Source organism: Podospora pseudocomata (assembly GCF_035222375.1).
Source record: "Podospora pseudocomata strain CBS 415.72m chromosome 1 map unlocalized CBS415.72m_1, whole genome shotgun sequence".
Classification (NCBI taxonomy): Eukaryota; Fungi; Ascomycota; class Sordariomycetes; order Sordariales; family Podosporaceae; genus Podospora; species Podospora pseudocomata.
The window spans coordinates 7,209,132-7,227,567 of record NW_026946363.1 but is presented as its reverse complement, the minus strand read 5'-3'; the positions used below and the strand labels follow the sequence as shown (position 1 = coordinate 7,227,567).

The following is an 18,436-nucleotide window of genomic DNA, read 5'->3' as shown; positions in this document are numbered from 1 at the left end:
TCCCTGCCTATTGTGGGACACTGCCTAGCTTTTGGAGGCCTTGATTGGCCAGGCAGTGCCGGACAAACAGGTTGCTCTCACAGTGCCAGGGCAGAACACAGACAGTGCCCCAGAGGGATGGGTTCTGCGGGTTCTGCTACCACCCGGTCGCGAGGTTTTTACACCCTCCCCCGTACTCTCTCTTTCTCCATCCATCTCCAGTTGCCCACACCTCCCTACTCGGTACACGCCCGCCCACGATTTGGTGACGGGACGCCAGAGAGGGTCGAGACCCAGCATACCAAAGTTCACTTTTTTTTTCCTTGTTCGAGCTTCTGGCTTCCTTCTAGATAACATGTCCACCACAAATAGTCACCCCGGACTATCCTACAACGTCGGTAACATCAGGCGAGCCTTTCCGCCACCGCATCCACACAACCCACCCAACAAGCCATCGCCATCGCTCCCGCAGCACGCGTCCCCGTATCAGTCTCAAGCTTACCAGCCTCAGCCGGCGCCGTCGAGCCAGTACTCCGTCTACCCATACACTCCTCCCGCCGTCAACAGTCAACAAACGGTCCAGAATGCCGCACGACAGCCCTCGCAGGTGCCGCCCACGCTGCCCGGACCGCGCCAGCGAGGCCCTCCTTCGAGACAGATGCAACCCGCCCCGAGCTACCTACAGCAGGCCATGAATCACCAGCCCATGGCCCAGCAGCCGATGACTTCCCAGAGCATAAACAACCAGCCCATGAACCCACAGCAGCTCAGCCAGCAGTCGCTGAGCCATCAATCTCTGAGCCAGCCCAGCCTGTCCCAGCAACCCTTGAGCCAGCAGACTCTCGGTCAACCATCGTTGGGCTCACAGTCTCTTACTCCCCAGTCTATCAGTCAACAGATTCAGCAGCAACAGCAGCAGCAGCAGCAGCAGCAGCAGCAGCCCTTGAGCCAACCTCCCCTGAGCCAGCCTCCAATGGCACAATCCATGACCCAGTCTCTCAGCCACCAGTCTCTGGCCCAGCCGGTGCAGAGTGTGCAGTCGGTGCAGCCCACCCAACAAAACGGCAACCCGATCATATCGCACTCTCAGCAGTCTACTCCCCAGCCTCCGCCCCACCCGGCCCTTCCCACCTCCCTGCCGCAGATTGCCCAGGTGCAGGTGCCACAGGTGCAAAAAGTCCAGCAGGTTCAGCCTGTCCAACAACAACCAACGCCTCCGCAACCCGAGTCTGCCGAGCCGGTACAAGGAAATCAGGATGAAGAAATGGAGATGGGAAGCCAGGAAGAAGGAGAGGGTGACACGTCAATGGAGCCCAAGCTGATCGAGGGCACCCCGTTCGTGCCGCGTCAACCAATGGGGCCAATGATGTCTGCCCCTCCCGAAGGTGGTAGTTTCCCGACTCTGGAGGCTGTCCACAAGCATGTTTTGACCTACTGCACGTCTGTTGGCTATGCCATTGTCATCGGACGTTCCAAGAAGACGGTTCCCGGCCTCAAAAAGGTTCTTTTTGTCTGTGATCGTGCCGGCAAACCCCCAAAACGCGTGAGTCCTGAACTTCGAAAGCGCAAGACCACATCCCGGAAATGTGATTGCCAGTTCGGATTCTTTGCCATCGAGCAGAGAACCCAGTGGACGGTGCGTTATCGCCCAGATCCCGCTCACCTGCAGCATAACCATGGTCCGAGTGAGAGCCCACTGCTGCACCCGGCAGCTAGGAAGCTGGATAGCAAGATGGTTGAAGATATCAAAAATCTGAAAGAGAGCGGTATGTATCATCTCCTCCCTTGGGTTTACCTGTTCGTGCACTGACTCGACCCTCAGGGGTAGGTGTCACGCAAACGCTGGAGATCCTTCAGCAACACAACCCCCATGTCCCTCTTCTTCCTCGCGATATATACAATGCCAGGGCCGCCATCAACCGACATCCTGAAAAGGTCGCAACCGGATTAGCCGAGAACAGGCCGACCATCTACAGCAAACCTCATCCGTCGGCAGAGGAAAGAATCAGGGCCGATCTCCGCCGCGAATTGGCCAAGACGAAAGAAGATTACGAGAAGATGGCTGAAGAAAACAGGAAGGAGATCGAAGAATTAAAGAACAAGTTGCGGGAAAAGGACAAGATCATTGAGAAGTTTGAGCAGTTCATTGATATCTGCAACCAGCGTGTCATGGTCAGCCTTTCGAGCAAGGATGATGCTAGTCGTGCAGCTGGTGCGGCAACTTCCTGAGTTTTTGGAGACGGTCAAGGCGTTTTGCTCTGGGTCAGCATATTTTCCAGCCTTTTTTATTGTTTCTTTTGAGAAAAAAAATGAACGTTATGTGGCGAGCATGAGCGGTTGGTCGGTCATAAGGCATGGGCATGGTTTTGGGAAACGGCTTTTCACGAACAAAGCATGAGGCGTCCAGGTGTGGAGTTGAAATGGGATTGATGAGGGATGAGATGGGATGGACGGATGGATCCATAGTCCGGCCTGTGTGCTGGGATTTACGTATGAGGGCATTTATTATGGTGTGACTTACTTTTCAGCTGGCGCATAGTTGTTATGGGGATCTCGAAGTGGAGGGGAAAGAATGGTGTTTTCGGTTCTCGGGATAAAACGACATTTTTTGACACTTGAGGATGTGCTGCTTCTCTGTGACACTTGATATGTGTGTACCTCCAGACGTCACACCACCTTCACAAAGGGGGTGTAAATAGCAACCGGATACCTACCCCTAAGTGGGAGTGTCTCCCTTGTGTGTTGATTCCCATGTAAAACCGTTCGGGCTTCTCTGATGATGGGAGCCATCTGACAGCAAAGCTGCAGATCAAATACTTTTGCAAGAGACTCGATTTCATAGGTAGATGGGTAGATGTACATGTACCGAGAATGCAGTGCTGGCAAGTAGGTGACACTTTGATGTGGACATCAAGCTGTGTTTGTAGTAGATTTCTACTTGTGTTGCGGGGAGGGAATCTATCTCGGTATATGGTTTGCTTATATGAATCTGAAGCGTTCTTCTCTCGCATTTCATTCTAATTCCAGTGATACATGCCACGAAGCTGTGTGCACTTTCAATGCCGAACGACAGCTGCCAGGCCTTGTCGGCGGCGGGACAGTTGCGTGGGTGTTGCTTCTGCAGCGCGCAGCATGAGGGGTTGGCCAATCAGGGCGCAAGCCACCGCATAGGGATCCAGGGCCCCTGACACATGCCCCCATGCTCATTCCGCGACAGGGATTCGGGAAAGTCGCGTCAAACGGGCAATCATTGGGTCGAGTTGTGGATGAGGAAACACCAGGCCCTGGAGCGAGCTTCCCTTTCAGAGATGCTCCATTCTCGACGACTACCTCCTTGCCACAACATCATCTTCTCTGACAGAGGAGGCTCGCGATAATAATCATCCATCACCCGCAACCTGAGATACCCCATCACGGCCTTCGCTCTTTTGTCCCGCCTTCTCTTCTCGGTTTGTGCATTTTGTTTGCACCAAGATTACTTTTTTTTGTTGCAGGAAGCCACACCGACCACATCCAGTCACGATTGCTTCGTTTACGCTTGTAATTTGTCCCCCCCCACCCCCCGCCCCGAACTGAAAGACGTCCGAGAAAACGAACGATGAGATCGGCTTTTTCATAAGTCAACAAATCCAATACTACCTCCAACCCAACTCCCGCTCTTTGCTTCGCGAACGAAAAGAGGGGAAATCAAAATTACCACACAAACATGGAAGCGGCAACGCCTCCCCCGGCCACGAGCCCGGGCCCCTCGAACGGCGTCGGCGGTACGCCCTTTGCCTCTGTCGATGTAGCCCGGGTCATCGATCATATTGCTGTACTGTTGCAAGCTACGCTCGGCGCAACTCGACTGGAGCTTGAATCCCCCGGCAGTTTGCTATCTGGAACCCGGTATCAGGATACTTGGCAACGATGCTCTCGATGGGCCTTGGACACACAAGTCGCCCTTACCATTCAAAAGGATATTGTCGAGTTGGAGCCTATCGAGGAGGACCTCATCGAGGAAGATGTTAGTGTCATTTCTGAAGGTCAGAACATCGATTTGGTGAAAGAGGCACGAAAATCCAGGATTAACAGCGGTGCAGATGGACCTACGCATGTCTACAGTCTTACGTCTGATATGTCCTCGTCTGCAACCTCGACCACCGTCGGTTTTCTTGTGATCCTGAAGCGTGCACAGCCTCTGGACGCATCCATCCCCTTGACCTCCCAAATCCAGATGCTCAACCTTCCCGGCCCAGCCTACACGGCGGTGAACGCTGGTGACCAGGGCTCCATCACTTCCCCGTACGAGGTTCTTCAACTCTATCTTCATAACGGTCTGGCGCCATATTTTGATGCGAGCACCAAGAGCCGGCAGCAGGCGGCCAGCACTGGAAGAGGCCGCGCAGATGCAGACGCAAAGACTGGCATTCCTGTCACCAAGAAGCGCTGGACCGAGCTCGAGCTCAGCTTGTCCCATCTGCAGCAAAATGTTGAGATCCCCGAGGTTTCTCTGCCCTTCCACCCTGTAGTGCAGGCCGCACTCGACCAGGCAAGAGAAAAGCAGACGAAACCTACTATTGATCTGATTCCTGCGCAATTCCTGACAGACAGCGGTTTTCTCAACAATCTCCAGGCCACGGTAAACAGCTGGATCAAGTCGATCCAGGTTATCACTAAGATGACGAGGGACCCGAACACAGGCCCGGCTAACCAGGAGATCAACTTTTGGCTTTCCATGGAATCAGCATTGGAAGGCATCGAAAGCCAGCTTAGGAGCGAAGGTGTCACGCTTACCCTTGAAGTTCTCAAGCATGCGAAACGTTTCCAGGCTACAGTCAGTTTTACCGCAGACACTGGCTTGAAAGAGGCGATGGAAAAGGTGCAAAAGTACAATCAGCTCATGCGGGACTTTCCCCTTGATGAACTGCTCTCTGCTACCACCCTCCAGAAAGTGGAAGATTCGGTTGGCCAAATTTTTGCTCACTTGAACAAGAAGCTTAGGATCTGTCCCTACCCAATTCATCGCGCCCTTCCGCTTGTCGGGGCTATCTCGGCCGATTTGGACGAGGCTCTCCACCGCCTGTTGCCAGGCCTGGAGCTTGTCAAGCTCGACTACCAGGAGTTCAGCCGGGTTATCAAGCAGGCCGATTCCATCTTCAGAGTCTGGGATGACAGCATCAAGGAATTCACCAACGTGGCTCGTGATGTTACACGTCGTCGAAACGAGAGGTTTATTCCCATCAAGATCAACCCTAGGCACGGCGACCTGCAGGCTCGTCTTAAATATGTCGCCACGTTCCGTGCCAACCACGAGCAGCTGCAGCGGACTATCGTCAATGTTCTTGGGCCCAAGACCGATGTGAATGGTGTCTCAGAGGGTGCCAACGGCACGGTCGTGGTGGAGGAGATTGGTGACGTTGACGCCGTTGAGGAGGTGAAGCAAGCCTGGGAGGGCTTGAAAGACGTCGACTTGCTTGATGTCACTCCTGAGGGAACGGCCAAGTGGGCTCGCGCCGAGAACACGTACAATGAGCGAACGTCCCGCGTCGAAAACTCCATCATCGCCCGTCTTCGCGACCGGTTGGCGACTGCGAAGAATGCCAACGAGATGTTTCGTGTCTTTTCCAAGTTCAACGCCCTTTTTGTGCGCCCCAAGATTCGCGGTGCTATCGCCGAGTATCAGACCCAGCTTATCGACAATGTCAAACAGGCCATCACTGCCTTGCACGAGCGGTTCAAGCAGCAGTATGGTCACTCAGAAGCACACGCCATGGCCCAGCTTCATGATCTTCCTCCTGTTTCCGGAGCCATCATTTGGGCTCGGCAGATTGAGCGGCAGCTTGACACATATATGAAGAAGGTGGAGGATGTTCTCGGTGCTGATTGGGCTATGCATGCCGAGGGTCAAAGACTCCAAGCCGAAGGTGATTTGTTCCGCAAGAAGCTCGATACTCGGCCTATCTTCGAAGCCTGGTTGCATGATGTGCAGCGGAAGCAGATCACGATCTCGGGTCTCTTGTTCAACATTAACAGGATCCGCTCCGCCGGAAATGTGCTGGAGCTCGCAGTCAATTTCGACGCTCAAGTCATCGCCCTCTTCAAGGAGACCAGGAACTTGGTCTGGCTCAGCTTCCCAGTTCCTCACTCAGTCAACAATGTCGCAAAGGAGGCCAAGCGAGTGTATCCCTATGCTGTCAGTCTCATGGAAAGCGTTAGGACGTTTGCGCAGACCAACCGCCAGATCAATGACATGTCTGAGGTTTCGGTGCTGCTCAGCGGTTACCGCGAAGGGGTATATCTCTTGATCGCCAAGGGAATCTCTCTGAGGTGGGAATCGTTTGTCAATACGTACGAAGTGCATTTTAAGAACCACGCGCAGAGTGCCATTGACAGCAATTACACCAAGAACGGAGAGAGCAAGCATGTCAAGTTTGTCAAGGATTTCGCCCTAGCAGTATCCCTCCTCCAGACCAAGACCCTTCAGCTGGCCAACATTCATGGATCGGTGGAAAAAGCGCTTGCGGAACTGGAGAAGTGCCCTTATGAAGTCAAGGAATTTGAGGGCCGGCTGACTGCCATTCAGACAGCCGTTGATACACTCAACTTGGAGCAGTATGTTAACCTTGGCTTCTGGGTGGATCGCATGAACAAGCAAATCAAGGCCATCCTTCTCGCCCGTCTTCAGCATGCTGTTCAGGCTTGGATTGAGGCCTTCGAGGACGAGTACTTGGAGGACAGGAGTGATCGGAAGAGAACACTCGAGATTGTCAACGCCCCCAAGACTGATGTTCCTGTCATCAAGAAGCTCATTCACGAGATCACCATGCGGAACCAAGTCATCTATCTGGACCCGCCTCTTGAGTTTGCCAGAGCAAGCTGGTTTTCCCAGTTGCAAGAGTGGATCGGTGTCATTTGCAACCTGAAGAAGATCAAGGCCACCCGGTACCAGATGACCATCAGCACGACGGTAGAGGACGAAGCGCGCTTTGACGACCTGCCTAGTGAGTGCACGGATGCTCTCTTGCGTGTGCAGACGTCAGTCGAGAAAAAGATTCGTGAGATTGGCGCCTATGTCGACAAATGGCTGCAATTCCAGTCTTTGTGGGATCTCCAGTCGGAGCATGTGTATGATGTTCTCGGCGACCAACTGTCGAGATGGCTTCAGCTTCTCCAAGAAATCAGAAAGACGCGCCAGACCTTTGACACCACCGAGGTCAGCCGTTCCTTTGGCCACATCACCATCGACTATGACCAAGTTCAAACGAAGGTCAATGCGAAGTACGACCAATGGCAGCATGACATTCTCATGAAGTTTGCCAGCCGGCTCGGCACTCGCATGCGCGAGGTTCACGCCGAGATTGAGAAGGCTCGTAAGGACCTCGAGGGCCAGGCTATGGCGGCCAACTCCACGGCCGAGGCTGTGCAGTTCATCACCATTGTCCAAACCTGCAAGCGCCAGGTGAAGCTCTGGGCGCCTGAGGTGGAGACCTTCAGGCAGGGAGAGTCAACCCTCGTGCGCCAGCGCTATCAGTTCCCTAATGACTGGCTGCATGCTGAGCAAGTGGATGGCATGTGGGATATGCTCAATGAGTTGCTCGCCCGCAAGTCCAAGATTGTGCAAGACCAGACCGACGCGCTCCGTGCCAAGATCATTGCCGAGGACAAGGTGGTTATCGACAAGATCAACGAGGTTGCCGTTCAGTGGAACGAAGAGAAGCCTGTCTCGGGTACCATTGCCCCCGATGTTGCTTCTGCTACCCTCAGCACCTTTGAAACTCGTATCACCAAGCTGCAGGATGACTCGGCCATGGTTGCGAAGGCCAAGGAGGCTCTCGACCTGCCCGCCACTCCTGACACGTCTCTCGGCGTGATTCTTGAAGAAGTTCAGGACTTCAAGTCTGTCTGGGCGTCACTTTCCACCATCTGGAAGAACCTTAATGAGCTGCGCGAGATTCTGTGGAACAGCGTCCAGCCAAGAAAGATCCGGTCCTCTATCGACAACTTGATAAAGATGACCAAGGATATGCCCAGCCGGATGCGCCAGTATGCCGCTTTCGAGCACATTCAGAACATCCTCCGTCAGTTCATGAAGGTCAACCCTATGCTGGCTGAGCTCAAGTCGGAAGCTGTTCGTGACAGACACTGGATCAAAATCTACAAGCAGATCAAGCCTGGCAAGCGGTACTCGCCTGTCTCAATGACGCTGGGTGACGTGTGGGACCTCAACCTTGTGGCGACCGAGGTCATCGTCAAGGACATCATTATCCAGGCGCAGGGAGAAATGGCGCTGGAGGAGTTCTTGAAGCAAGTCCGCGAGACCTGGACTGGCTACGGACTCGAGCTCGTCAATTACCAGAACAAGTGCCGTCTCATCCGTGGCTGGGATGATTTGTTTGCTAAATGCAGTGAGAATCTCAATTCGCTACAGGCCATGAGGCATTCACCTTATTACAAGGAATTCGAGGAGGAGGCCACTGCTTGGGAGGACAAGCTGAACCGTGTGCACGTTTTGTTTGACGTCTGGATTGACGTGCAGCGCCAGTGGGTGTACCTCGAGGGTGTGTTCACCGGCAATGCCGATATCAAGCACCTGCTCCCCATCGAGTCTTCTCGCTTCCAAAACATCAACAGCGAGTTCTCGGCTGTGATGAAGAAGGTGTACAAGCAGCCCAATGTGTTGGATGTTCTCAACATTCCCAATGTGCAAAAGTCTCTCGAGCGTCTGGCTGAGCTGCTCAACAAGATTCAGAAGGCGCTTGGTGAGTACCTCGAGAAGGAGCGTGTCTCATTCCCGCGCTTTTACTTTGTTGGTGACGAAGACTTGCTGGAGATGATCGGTAATAGCAATGACACCATGCGCATTGCCAAGCACTTCAAGAAGATGTTTGCTGGTCTTAACGGTCTGACTATGGAGGAGGAAGGTGTTATCACTGGCTTCACATCAAAAGAAGGAGAGGTGGTTCGTCTCAAGAAGGAGATTAACCTTGTCAAGACGCCCAAGATCAATGATTGGTTGGCCTTGTTGGAGAATGGCATGAAGGCTACGCTTGCTGAGCTGTTGGCTGAGGCTGTCGAGGACTTCACTCCTATCTTCAACAACGGTGAGATCAACCGGGAGGCGCTCAACAAGTTCATGACGGCGTATCCCAGTCAGATTGTTGTGCTTGCCACTCAGGCTGTCTGGACTACTGCGGTTGAGCAGGCGCTTGCTGAGGGCGGCCAGAGTCTGCCAGCGCTCTTTGAGCGTGAGGTCCAAGTTCTTCGCCTGCTTGCTGATACGGTCCTGGGCGATCTGGAGGTGCTGCTGAGGAAGACATGCGAGCAGCTTATCACCGAGTGTGTTCACCAGCGGGATGTCATTGAGAGGTTAATCAAGGTCAACGCCAGCTCCAACACACACTACCTGTGGCTTCTTCAGATGCGGTATGTGTACACACCTGAGGGAGACTTCTTACAGCGTCTGCACATCAAGATGGCCAACGCCAAGCTCAACTACGGCTTTGAGTATCTTGGTGTTCCTGAGAGGCTTGTCCGCACTCCTCTCACAGATAGATGTTTCCTTACCCTCACCCAGGCTCTTTGCCAACGCTTGGGTGGCTCGCCTTATGGTCCTGCCGGTACGGGCAAGACAGAATCCGTCAAGGCTCTCGGTGTCCAGCTCGGTCGGTTCACCTTGGTGTTTTGCTGTGACGACACGTTTGATTTCCAGGCCATGGGTCGCATCTTCCTTGGTATCTGCCAGGTCGGCGCTTGGGGTTGTTTCGATGAGTTCAACCGTCTGGAGGAGAGGATTTTGTCTGCCGTCTCTCAGCAGATTCAGAATATCCAGCTTGGTCTGAAGCAAGGTGCTGAAGACGACAAGGCTCAGATTGAACTCGTTGGTCGCCAGCTGAAGGTGAACACCAACACGGGTATCTTTATCACCATGAACCCTGGCTATGCTGGTCGTTCCAACTTGCCAGACAACTTGAAGAAGCTGTTCAGGAGTGTTGCCATGTCCAAGCCAGACAAGGAGCTCATTGCCGAGGTCATGTTGTACTCGCAGGGTTTCAGCCAGGCCAAGCAGCTGTCGAAGCACACTGTTCCATTTTTCGATCAGTGCTCGCAGAAGCTGTCCAAGCAAGCTCATTACGACTTTGGTCTTCGTGCGCTCAAGAGTGTGCTTGTCAGTTCTGGCGGGCTGAAGCGTGCTCGCTTGACGCAGGAGGGAGAGCTAGGCTCGGAGGAGGTCGTTGAGCCTGAAATTCTTGTGCAGAGTATCCGGGAGACCATTGCGCCCAAGCTGATCAAATCGGATGTGGAAATTATGATGGGCATTGAGGAGACTTGCTTCCCTGGTGTCAAATATGTTCCTGCCAGCCTGGAGAAGCTTCGGGGGGCGATTCAGCGGTTGGCTGCGGAGAGGCAGCTGGTTGTCAACGATACTTGGATGACCAAGGTGCTGCAGCTGTACCAGATCCAGGGCATTCACCACGGTGTCATGATGGTCGGTAGTGCTGGTTCGGGCAAGTCTTCTGCTTGGAGGCTGCTCTTGGATGCGTTACAGCAGGTTGAGAATGTGGAGGGTGTGTCCCATGTCATCGACAGCAAGGTCATGTCCAAGGAGGCGCTGTACGGAAACCTCGATTCGACTACCAGAGAGTGGACCGATGGTCTGTTCACGAGTATCCTGCGCAAAATTGTCGACAACCTGCGTGGTGAGGACACAAAGCGTCACTGGATTGTGTTCGATGGCGATGTCGATCCCGAGTGGGTTGAAAACTTGAACAGCGTGCTCGACGACAACAAGCTTCTCACGCTGCCCAACGGTGAGCGTCTCAACCTGCCACCCAATGTCCGCATCATGTTTGAGGTGGAGAATCTCAAGTATGCCACCCTCGCCACTGTCAGCCGCTGCGGTATGGTCTGGTTCAGTGAGGATACCGTCACACCGAACATGCTGGTCACCAACTATATTGAGACGCTGCGGTCTGTTGCGTTCGAGGATCTGGATGAGGATGCTGTCGCTACTGGGCAGAGCTCGGCCAAAGCTCTTGCTGTTCAGGCTCAGGCAGCCGACTTGCTACAGGCCTATCTCACGACTGATAACTTCATCAATGAAGCGCTACAGCAAGCTGAGGGCTTCAATCACATCATGGAGTTCACCACTGCTCGTGTCCTTAACACCATGTTCTCTCTGCTGAACAAGGCTGTTCGCGATATCATCGAATACAACAGTCAGCATGTCGACTTCCCTCTGGAGCCTGAGCAGGTCGAGAATTACATCTCCAAGAAGCTTTTGCTGGCACTCGTCTGGGCTTTGACGGGTGATTGCCCATTGAATGACCGCAAGCAGTTTGGTGACAAGGTTGCTGGTCTGGCCAGCTTCGGCTCCCCTCCTCTGGACAACACAAACTCGCTCATCGACTTTGACGTGTCGTTGCCCAAGGCTGAATGGACACCTTGGCAGAACCAGGTACCTACCATCGAAGTCAACACTCACTCGGTCACGCAGACGGATGTTGTCATTCCCACCCTGGACACTGTTCGCCATGAGGATGTTCTCTACTCGTGGCTTGCTGAGCATAAGCCTCTGTTGCTGTGCGGTCCTCCTGGTTCCGGTAAAACAATGACGCTGTTCAGCGCTCTCCGCAAGCTTCCCAACATGGAAGTCGTCGGCCTCAACTTTTCTAGCGCGACGACGCCTGACTTGCTGATCAAGACGTTTGAGCAATATTGCGAGTACAAGAAGACGCTTAACGGAGTCATGCTTTCGCCCACACAAATTGGCCGCTGGCTTGTCATCTTCTGCGACGAAATCAACTTGCCCGCCCCCGACAAGTACGGTACTCAGCGTGCAATTTCTTTCCTCCGTCAGCTCGTCGAACACAACGGCTTCTGGAGGACTTCGGACAAGTCCTGGGTCACCCTTGACCGCATCCAATTCGTCGGTGCTTGCAACCCGCCTACTGATGCTGGCCGTACCCCCATGGGTCCCCGTTTCCTGAGACATGCTCCCCTTATCATGGTTGATTACCCTGGCGAGGTCTCGCTCATGCAGATTTATGGCACCTTCAACTCGGCGGTTCTCAAGATCATTCCCTCGCTCCGTGGCTATGCCGAGCCGCTCACGCAGGCCATGGTTAAGCTGTATCTCGAGTCACAGCAGAGGTTCACACCCAAGATTCAGCCCCATTACGTCTACAGTCCTCGTGAACTCACCAGATGGGTGCGCGGTGTGTATGAGGCTATTCGGCCGCTGGAGACGTTGTCAGTGGAAGGTCTCATCCGAATTTGGGCCCATGAAGCGTTGCGCCTGTTCCAAGATCGTCTGGTTGCCGAAGAGGAGCGCAAATGGACCGATGATGCTGTCCGCAGAATCGCCATGGAGTACTTCCCCACCATTGATGAGCAAAAGGCGCTTGGTGGACCAATCCTGTTCTCCAATTGGCTCTCAAAGAACTATGTGCCTGTTGACCGCGAGCAGCTTCGCGACTTCGTCAAGGCCAGACTCAAGACCTTTTGCGAAGAAGAAGTCGATGTCCCGCTTATCCTGTTCAATGACGTCTTGGAGCACGTGCTGCGCATTGATCGTGTGTTCAGACAGCCGCAGGGACATCTTATTCTTATTGGTGTCAGCGGTAGTGGCAAGACTACGCTGTCTAGGTTCGTGGCTTGGATGAATGGCTTGAAGGTGTTCCAGATCAAGGTTCATGGCAAGTACTCGGCGGAAGACTTTGATGAGGATCTGAGGGAGGTGTTGAGGAGGTGCGGCTGCAAGGGGGAGAAAATGTGCTTCATTATGGACGAGTCGAATGTGCTGGATTCGGGTTTCCTGGAGAGGATGAATACTCTGTTGGCCAATGCTGAGGTGCCGGGTCTGTTTGAGGGTGATGATTTGGCTGCGTTGATGACGGCTTGCAAGGAGGGTGCTCAGCGACAGGGGTTGTTGTTGGATTCACAGGAGGAGCTGTACAAGTGGTTCACGGGGCAGATTGTCAAGAACTTGCATGTGGTGTTCACCATGAACCCGCCGGAGGATGGCTTGAGTTCCAAGGCTGCGACGTCGCCTGCGCTGTTCAACCGTTGCGTGCTCAACTGGTTCGGTGACTGGTCCGATCAGGCCTTGTTCCAGGTCGGTCATGAGCTCACGCACTCTGTGGACTTGGACAGGTCAAACTGGGCTGCTCCCGATACAATTCCTGTGGCGTACCGCAGTCTCAACCTGCCGCCGTCGCACAGAGAGGCGGTCGTCAACTCCATGGTGTATATTCACTACTCGTTGCAGCGGTTCAACAGCAAGCTCCTCAAGCAGCAGGGCAAGGTCACTTTCCTTACTCCGAGACATTTCCTGGACTTTGTGGCGCAGTATGTCAAGCTGTACAATGAGAAGAGGGAAGATTTGGAGGAGCAACAGAGGCATTTGAATGTTGGGTTGGAGAAGCTGAGAGATACGGTCGACAAGGTTCGGGATTTGAGGGTCAGTCTGGCGGAGAAGAAGGCCCAGCTTGAGCAGAAGGATGCGGAGGCCAATGAGAAGCTGCAGAGGATGGTTGCCGATCAGCGTGAGGCGGAGCAGAGGAAGAATGCTTCGTTGGAGATTCAGGTTGCGCTTGGGAAGCAGGAGGCTGAGGTTGCTTCTCGCAAGAAGTTTGTGTTGGAGGATTTAGCCAAGGCCGAACCGGCTGTTGAGGCGGCCAAGGCTAGTGTCGGCAACATCAAGAAGCCCCAGCTTACCGAAGTCAGGTCCATGTCTGCGCCTCCACCTGGTGTCAGGCTGGCGCTCGATTCAGTCTGCACATTGATTGGTCACAAGGTCAACGATTGGAAGCAGATTCAGGCTGTTGTCCGTCGTGATGATTTCATCGCCAGCATCATCAACTTTGACAATGAGAGGCAGATGACCAAGGCGCTGAGGATGAAGATGCGGAACGAGTTCTTGGCCAACCCCGAGTTTACCTTTGAGAAAGTCAACCGTGCCTCCAAGGCTTGCGGTCCGCTTGTCCAGTGGGTTGAGGCGCAGGTGCAGTACGCCGAGATCCTGGACCGTGTTGGGCCGCTGAGAGAGGAAGTGCGGCAGCTCGAGGAACAGGCTCTCCAGACCAAGGCTGAGGCCAAGGCGGTCGAGCAGACGATTGAAAACCTCGAGGCTAGCATTGCCACTTACAAGGTTGAGTATGCGTCGTTGATCAGCGAGACGCAGGCTATCAAGTCGGAGATGTCAAGGGTGCAATTCAAGGTCGACCGCAGTGTCAAGCTGCTCGATAGCTTGTCGAGTGAGAGGACACGCTGGGAGGAGGGCAGCAAGTCGTTCGAGACGCAGATCAGCACGCTGGTGGGCGATGTGTTGGTTGCTGCTGCTTTCTTGGCGTACAGCGGTCTCTATGACCAGGTGTTCAGAAAATCGATGATGGAGGATTGGCTGCACCAGCTGCATCTCAGTGGTATTCAATTCAAGCAGCATAATCCTGTCACGGAATACCTCTCGACGGCCGATGAGAGGCTCAGCTGGCAGGCCAACACGCTGCCTGTGGACGACCTGTGCACAGAAAACGCCATCATCTTGCAGCGCTTCAACCGGTACCCGCTCATCATCGACCCCTCGGGCCGTGTCACTGAGTTCTTGCAGCGCGAGTGCAAGGACCGCCGGCTTACCGTGACCAGCTTCTTGGATGATTCGTTCACCAAGCAGCTCGAGAGTTCTCTCCGTTTCGGTAACCCGATCCTCATCCAGGATGCCGAACATCTCGACCCTGTGCTCAATCATGTGCTCAATAAGGAGTACCAAAAGACTGGTGGTCGTGTGCTGATCCAGCTTGGAAAGCAGCAGATCGATTTCTCGCCTGCGTTCAAGATTTACCTTTCCACGCGGGATCCTTCGGCCACCTTTGCTCCTGATATCTGCTCGCGGACGACATTTGTCAACTTTACTGTCACTCAGAGCAGTTTGCAAACCCAGTCTTTGGCTGAGGTGCTCAAGTCTGAGCGTCCTGATGTTGATGAGCGTCGTTCCAACCTCATCAAGTTACAAGGAGAGTTCAAGGTTCATCTTCGACAGCTTGAGAAGCGTCTGCTGCAAGCGCTCAACGAATCCCGTGGCAATATACTGGATGATGACAATGTCATCGAGACACTCGAGACTCTCAAGACGGAGGCGGCCGAGATTTCAACCAAGATGAGCAACACCGAGGGTGTTATGGCCGAGGTGGAGGAGATCACGCTGCAGTACAACATCATTGCCAGATCTTGCAGTGCTGTCTTTGCTGTCCTCGAGCAGCTGCACTACATCAATCACTTCTATCAGTTCTCGCTGCAGTATTTCCTGGATATCTTCCACTCGGTCTTGCACGGCAACCCGCACTTGGAGGGGGAGCAGAATCATAACGTCAGGAGAGATATCATTGTCAAGGATCTCTTCGTGGCTGCCTTCAAGCGAACTGCTCTGGGTCTGTTGCAAAAGGACAGGATCACGCTTGCCATGCTGCTTGCTCAGGCATCGCCCTACAAAATGGACAAGGGCCTGTTGGATGTGATTCTTGATGAAAAGGTGGAGGGTAAGGACCTCTCGACTGACATTGGCGCCAAGGACGAGGTCTTTGCTCGGGCCAAGCGTATCACTGCTCTCAAGGACAAGATTGAGAATGTGCCTGAGGCAGACTGGGACAAGTTTCTTTCGGAGGAGCTTGCTGAGAACTTCGTGCCCAAGATCTGGGATGACAGTGTTGCTGAGACGGATCGCGCTCTCATATCGCTGCTCTTGGTCAAGCTTTTCCGTCTTGATCGGTTCGTCCCTACCGCCGAACGGTTTGTAACATTGGTGTTTGGCAATGATCTGTTCGACATTGTCGAGGATCTCAAGCAGACTGTCGATCAGGTTTCTGCTACTCGCCCCATTTCCCTTGTCTCTAGCCCTGGCTTTGACGCCTCTTACAAGGTTGACAGTCTGGTTGAGCGCATGCGTGTCCGCTGCACCAACATTGCCATGGGTTCCAACGAAGGTCTGGCCAGTGCGGACAAGGCTATCAGCAATGCTGCCCAGACCGGCTCTTGGGTCCTCATCAAGAACGTCCACTTGGCTCCTACTTGGCTTCAGTCACTTGAGAAGCGGATGGAGAGCCTGAACCCGAACCCAGAGTTTAGACTGTTCCTGTCTATGGAGTCTTCGCCCAAGATTCCTGTTAACCTGCTGAGAGCATCCCGAGTGTTGATGTACGAGCAGCCTGCTGGCGTGAGGGCCAATATGAAGGACTCGATGGGCTCGCTGAGCACAAGGAGCGTCAAGTCACCTGTGGAGAGAACGCGACTGTATCTGTTGCTGTCGTTCCTGCATGCTGTGGTGCAGGAGAGGTTGCGGTATGCCCCCAATCTGGGTTGGAAGGGGTTCTGGGAGTTCAACGATGCTGATGTAAGTCCCTCCGAACAACTTTTGCTGGAAATTGACACGACACTAACATGGAAAATAGTACGAATGCTCCGCCTTTGTCATTGACACTTGGATCGACGTCGCCGCACAAAACCGCACCAACATTGCGCCGACCAACATTCCCTGGGACATGATCCGGTACTTGATCACAGAAACCTACGGAGGCAAGATTGACGACGAAGGGGACATGAACATGCTGCGGCAAATCGTGTCTACTTTCTTGACCCCGGCCGCGTTTGATATTGGCCACAAGCTTGTCGAAGGCACACCCGAGACGGGGAGCGAGGAGCTGGTTGTTCCCAGCGGAACGTCCCTTCAGGAGTTTATGGGGTGGATCCAGAGGCTGCCTGAGAGAGAGCCGCCTACGTATTTGGGGTTGCCGGCGAATGCGGAGAAGTTGTTGCTTGTTGGGTTGGGGAGGAGCTTGATTGGGAATCTGAAGAAGGTGGTGGATTTGCTGGATGAGGGTGAGGTTTTGATGGAGGTTTAGGGGAGCTGAATGGTGAAATGGGGGTGGCTTAAAGGGGTGAGAAGGGTGTATGATAATTTGTTGGGTCAATATTGTGTACAAGTCAAGCTTGTTGTGAGGACGTGTTGGAGTGTGAATAGTGGTATAGCCGTTTGACAGTGTATCTTGTTTGTTTTGCTTGGGGAGAATAAATGTTTGGCGCACGTTGTTTTATGGAGTTGAATTGCTATGAATGTCAAGTTTGGGTGTACGTTCTGCAAGGATCCCTCTGGTTCTGGGCTTCGAAGAGTCAGCAGCGAAACTGGCTTGTCCAAGGGAGACACTTGACAACATCCATTCACCAAAACCCTCTTGATAACAATTGTTCCATCATCCTTGCTAGAAAAAAGCCGAGCCGTGATTGCACCTGCAAGTCCTCTACGTCATGTAACCCACCCCCAATCTCCCAACCGCAGGCAACTGGCAACAACCGGAAAGTGATTGATAGAACTCCCATCCGCCTCGGCCGGTCATTTTGCTCCGGTTCATCTCCAAATCAAGCTTTGCAACTCATCGGTACCGGCAGAATGGAGCTGCGAGCACGGCAACGTCGGTGATAAAGGCCGAGTCCGCGATCGTTTGATGTTGAGGGTTGCTGTTGTATCTGTCCGCGTATCGCCTTCTTGGTTGTAGTCAGCATATCCACTCCGTCTATCCGGATACCTGAGGGTCCGGAGATATGACCAAGTTATTCTGCCACCTCTCAAGTTTGCGGATTCTGTTGGGTCGTCTTTTTTGCTGCAGAACTGTCAATCGTTATTTTGTGAGTGGGCTGGCGGTGTTTCAAATTGATGATGACATCACATCTCTCTTCGTCCTCACCACCATCCTGGTAACCATCTCGACGGTTTTGACAAAACGTGGAGGCTTTTGTTTGTTTGTCTCGATCTCGAGCATCAATGAATCAAATGCTATGCAAAGGTACGGGACACAGTAAACGATGAACCGCCCCCTCCTCGCCATCATGGAGGGTGACCACCAAACGGCATTGGGTGCACGCCGTCAGGGGATCTTCAGGGGTAAAAGAAACCACAACCTCAACCACCCATTGTTACACCCAGCAACCGGAAAATCCGGCTCCCATTTATTTGCCAGAGGAGAAAAATGATATTCAGGCACGACTTCCCTTTCCATCCCCACCCCTCCCTACCAAAGCTTGTTCCTGTCTGGATCATCCGCAAATCTCACCCAATCCCATCGTTTGATGATGTGTTGGTTGGTTTCATGCATGTCAAAAAGGAAGATGCGATTCTCGATCTTGCCAACCAGAACCAAAATCGTTGCGCTATTCACGCAGTCACCTGTAGTATGCCCGTAGCACCCACAGTCGCCATCATCATCATCATCATCATCATCCAACAAGCTCCACTTTGTCAAAGAGGCAGTGTCATTGCTTTCAGAATCCGGGGGAAGAAAAAATCAGGTACGGGCGGCACAGTTCGAATCTCACCGGTTCGCAGGCCGGAAATCACGACCTCAGAGCTCCAAGCTTAGCCAATGATATTTGGATAGCTGTTTCTCATCTGCCTAACTGCGGCGCAGTCCACGCTGAATATTTATCCCCG

The 18,436-nt window shown here is 53.4% G+C and overlaps 2 protein-coding genes across 2 annotated transcripts; both read left to right on the top strand.

The window, feature by feature from the left end:
• Positions 1-334: 334 nt before the first annotated feature.
• Positions 335-2,208, top strand: RBF1 (Transcription factor rbf1 (RPG-box-binding factor) (Repressor-activator protein 1); the record flags this gene model as incomplete). Its single annotated transcript, XM_062886728.1, is given in 3 exon segments — positions 335-877; positions 893-1,745; positions 1,802-2,208. The coding sequence occupies 3 exon segments, from the start codon at positions 335-337 to the stop codon at positions 2,206-2,208; spliced, it is 1,803 nt and encodes a 600-aa protein (XP_062749872.1).
• A 1,050-nt stretch (positions 2,209-3,258) lies between these two features.
• DYN1 (dynein heavy chain) lies at positions 3,259-17,049 on the top strand. Its single transcript, XM_062886727.1, has 2 exons — positions 3,259-16,345; positions 16,404-17,049. Exons 1-2 carry the CDS (start codon positions 3,686-3,688, stop codon positions 16,851-16,853), a joined length of 13,110 nt encoding a protein of 4,369 aa, XP_062749871.1. The 5' UTR covers positions 3,259-3,685; the 3' UTR covers positions 16,854-17,049.
• Positions 17,050-18,436: the final 1,387 nt, after the last annotated feature.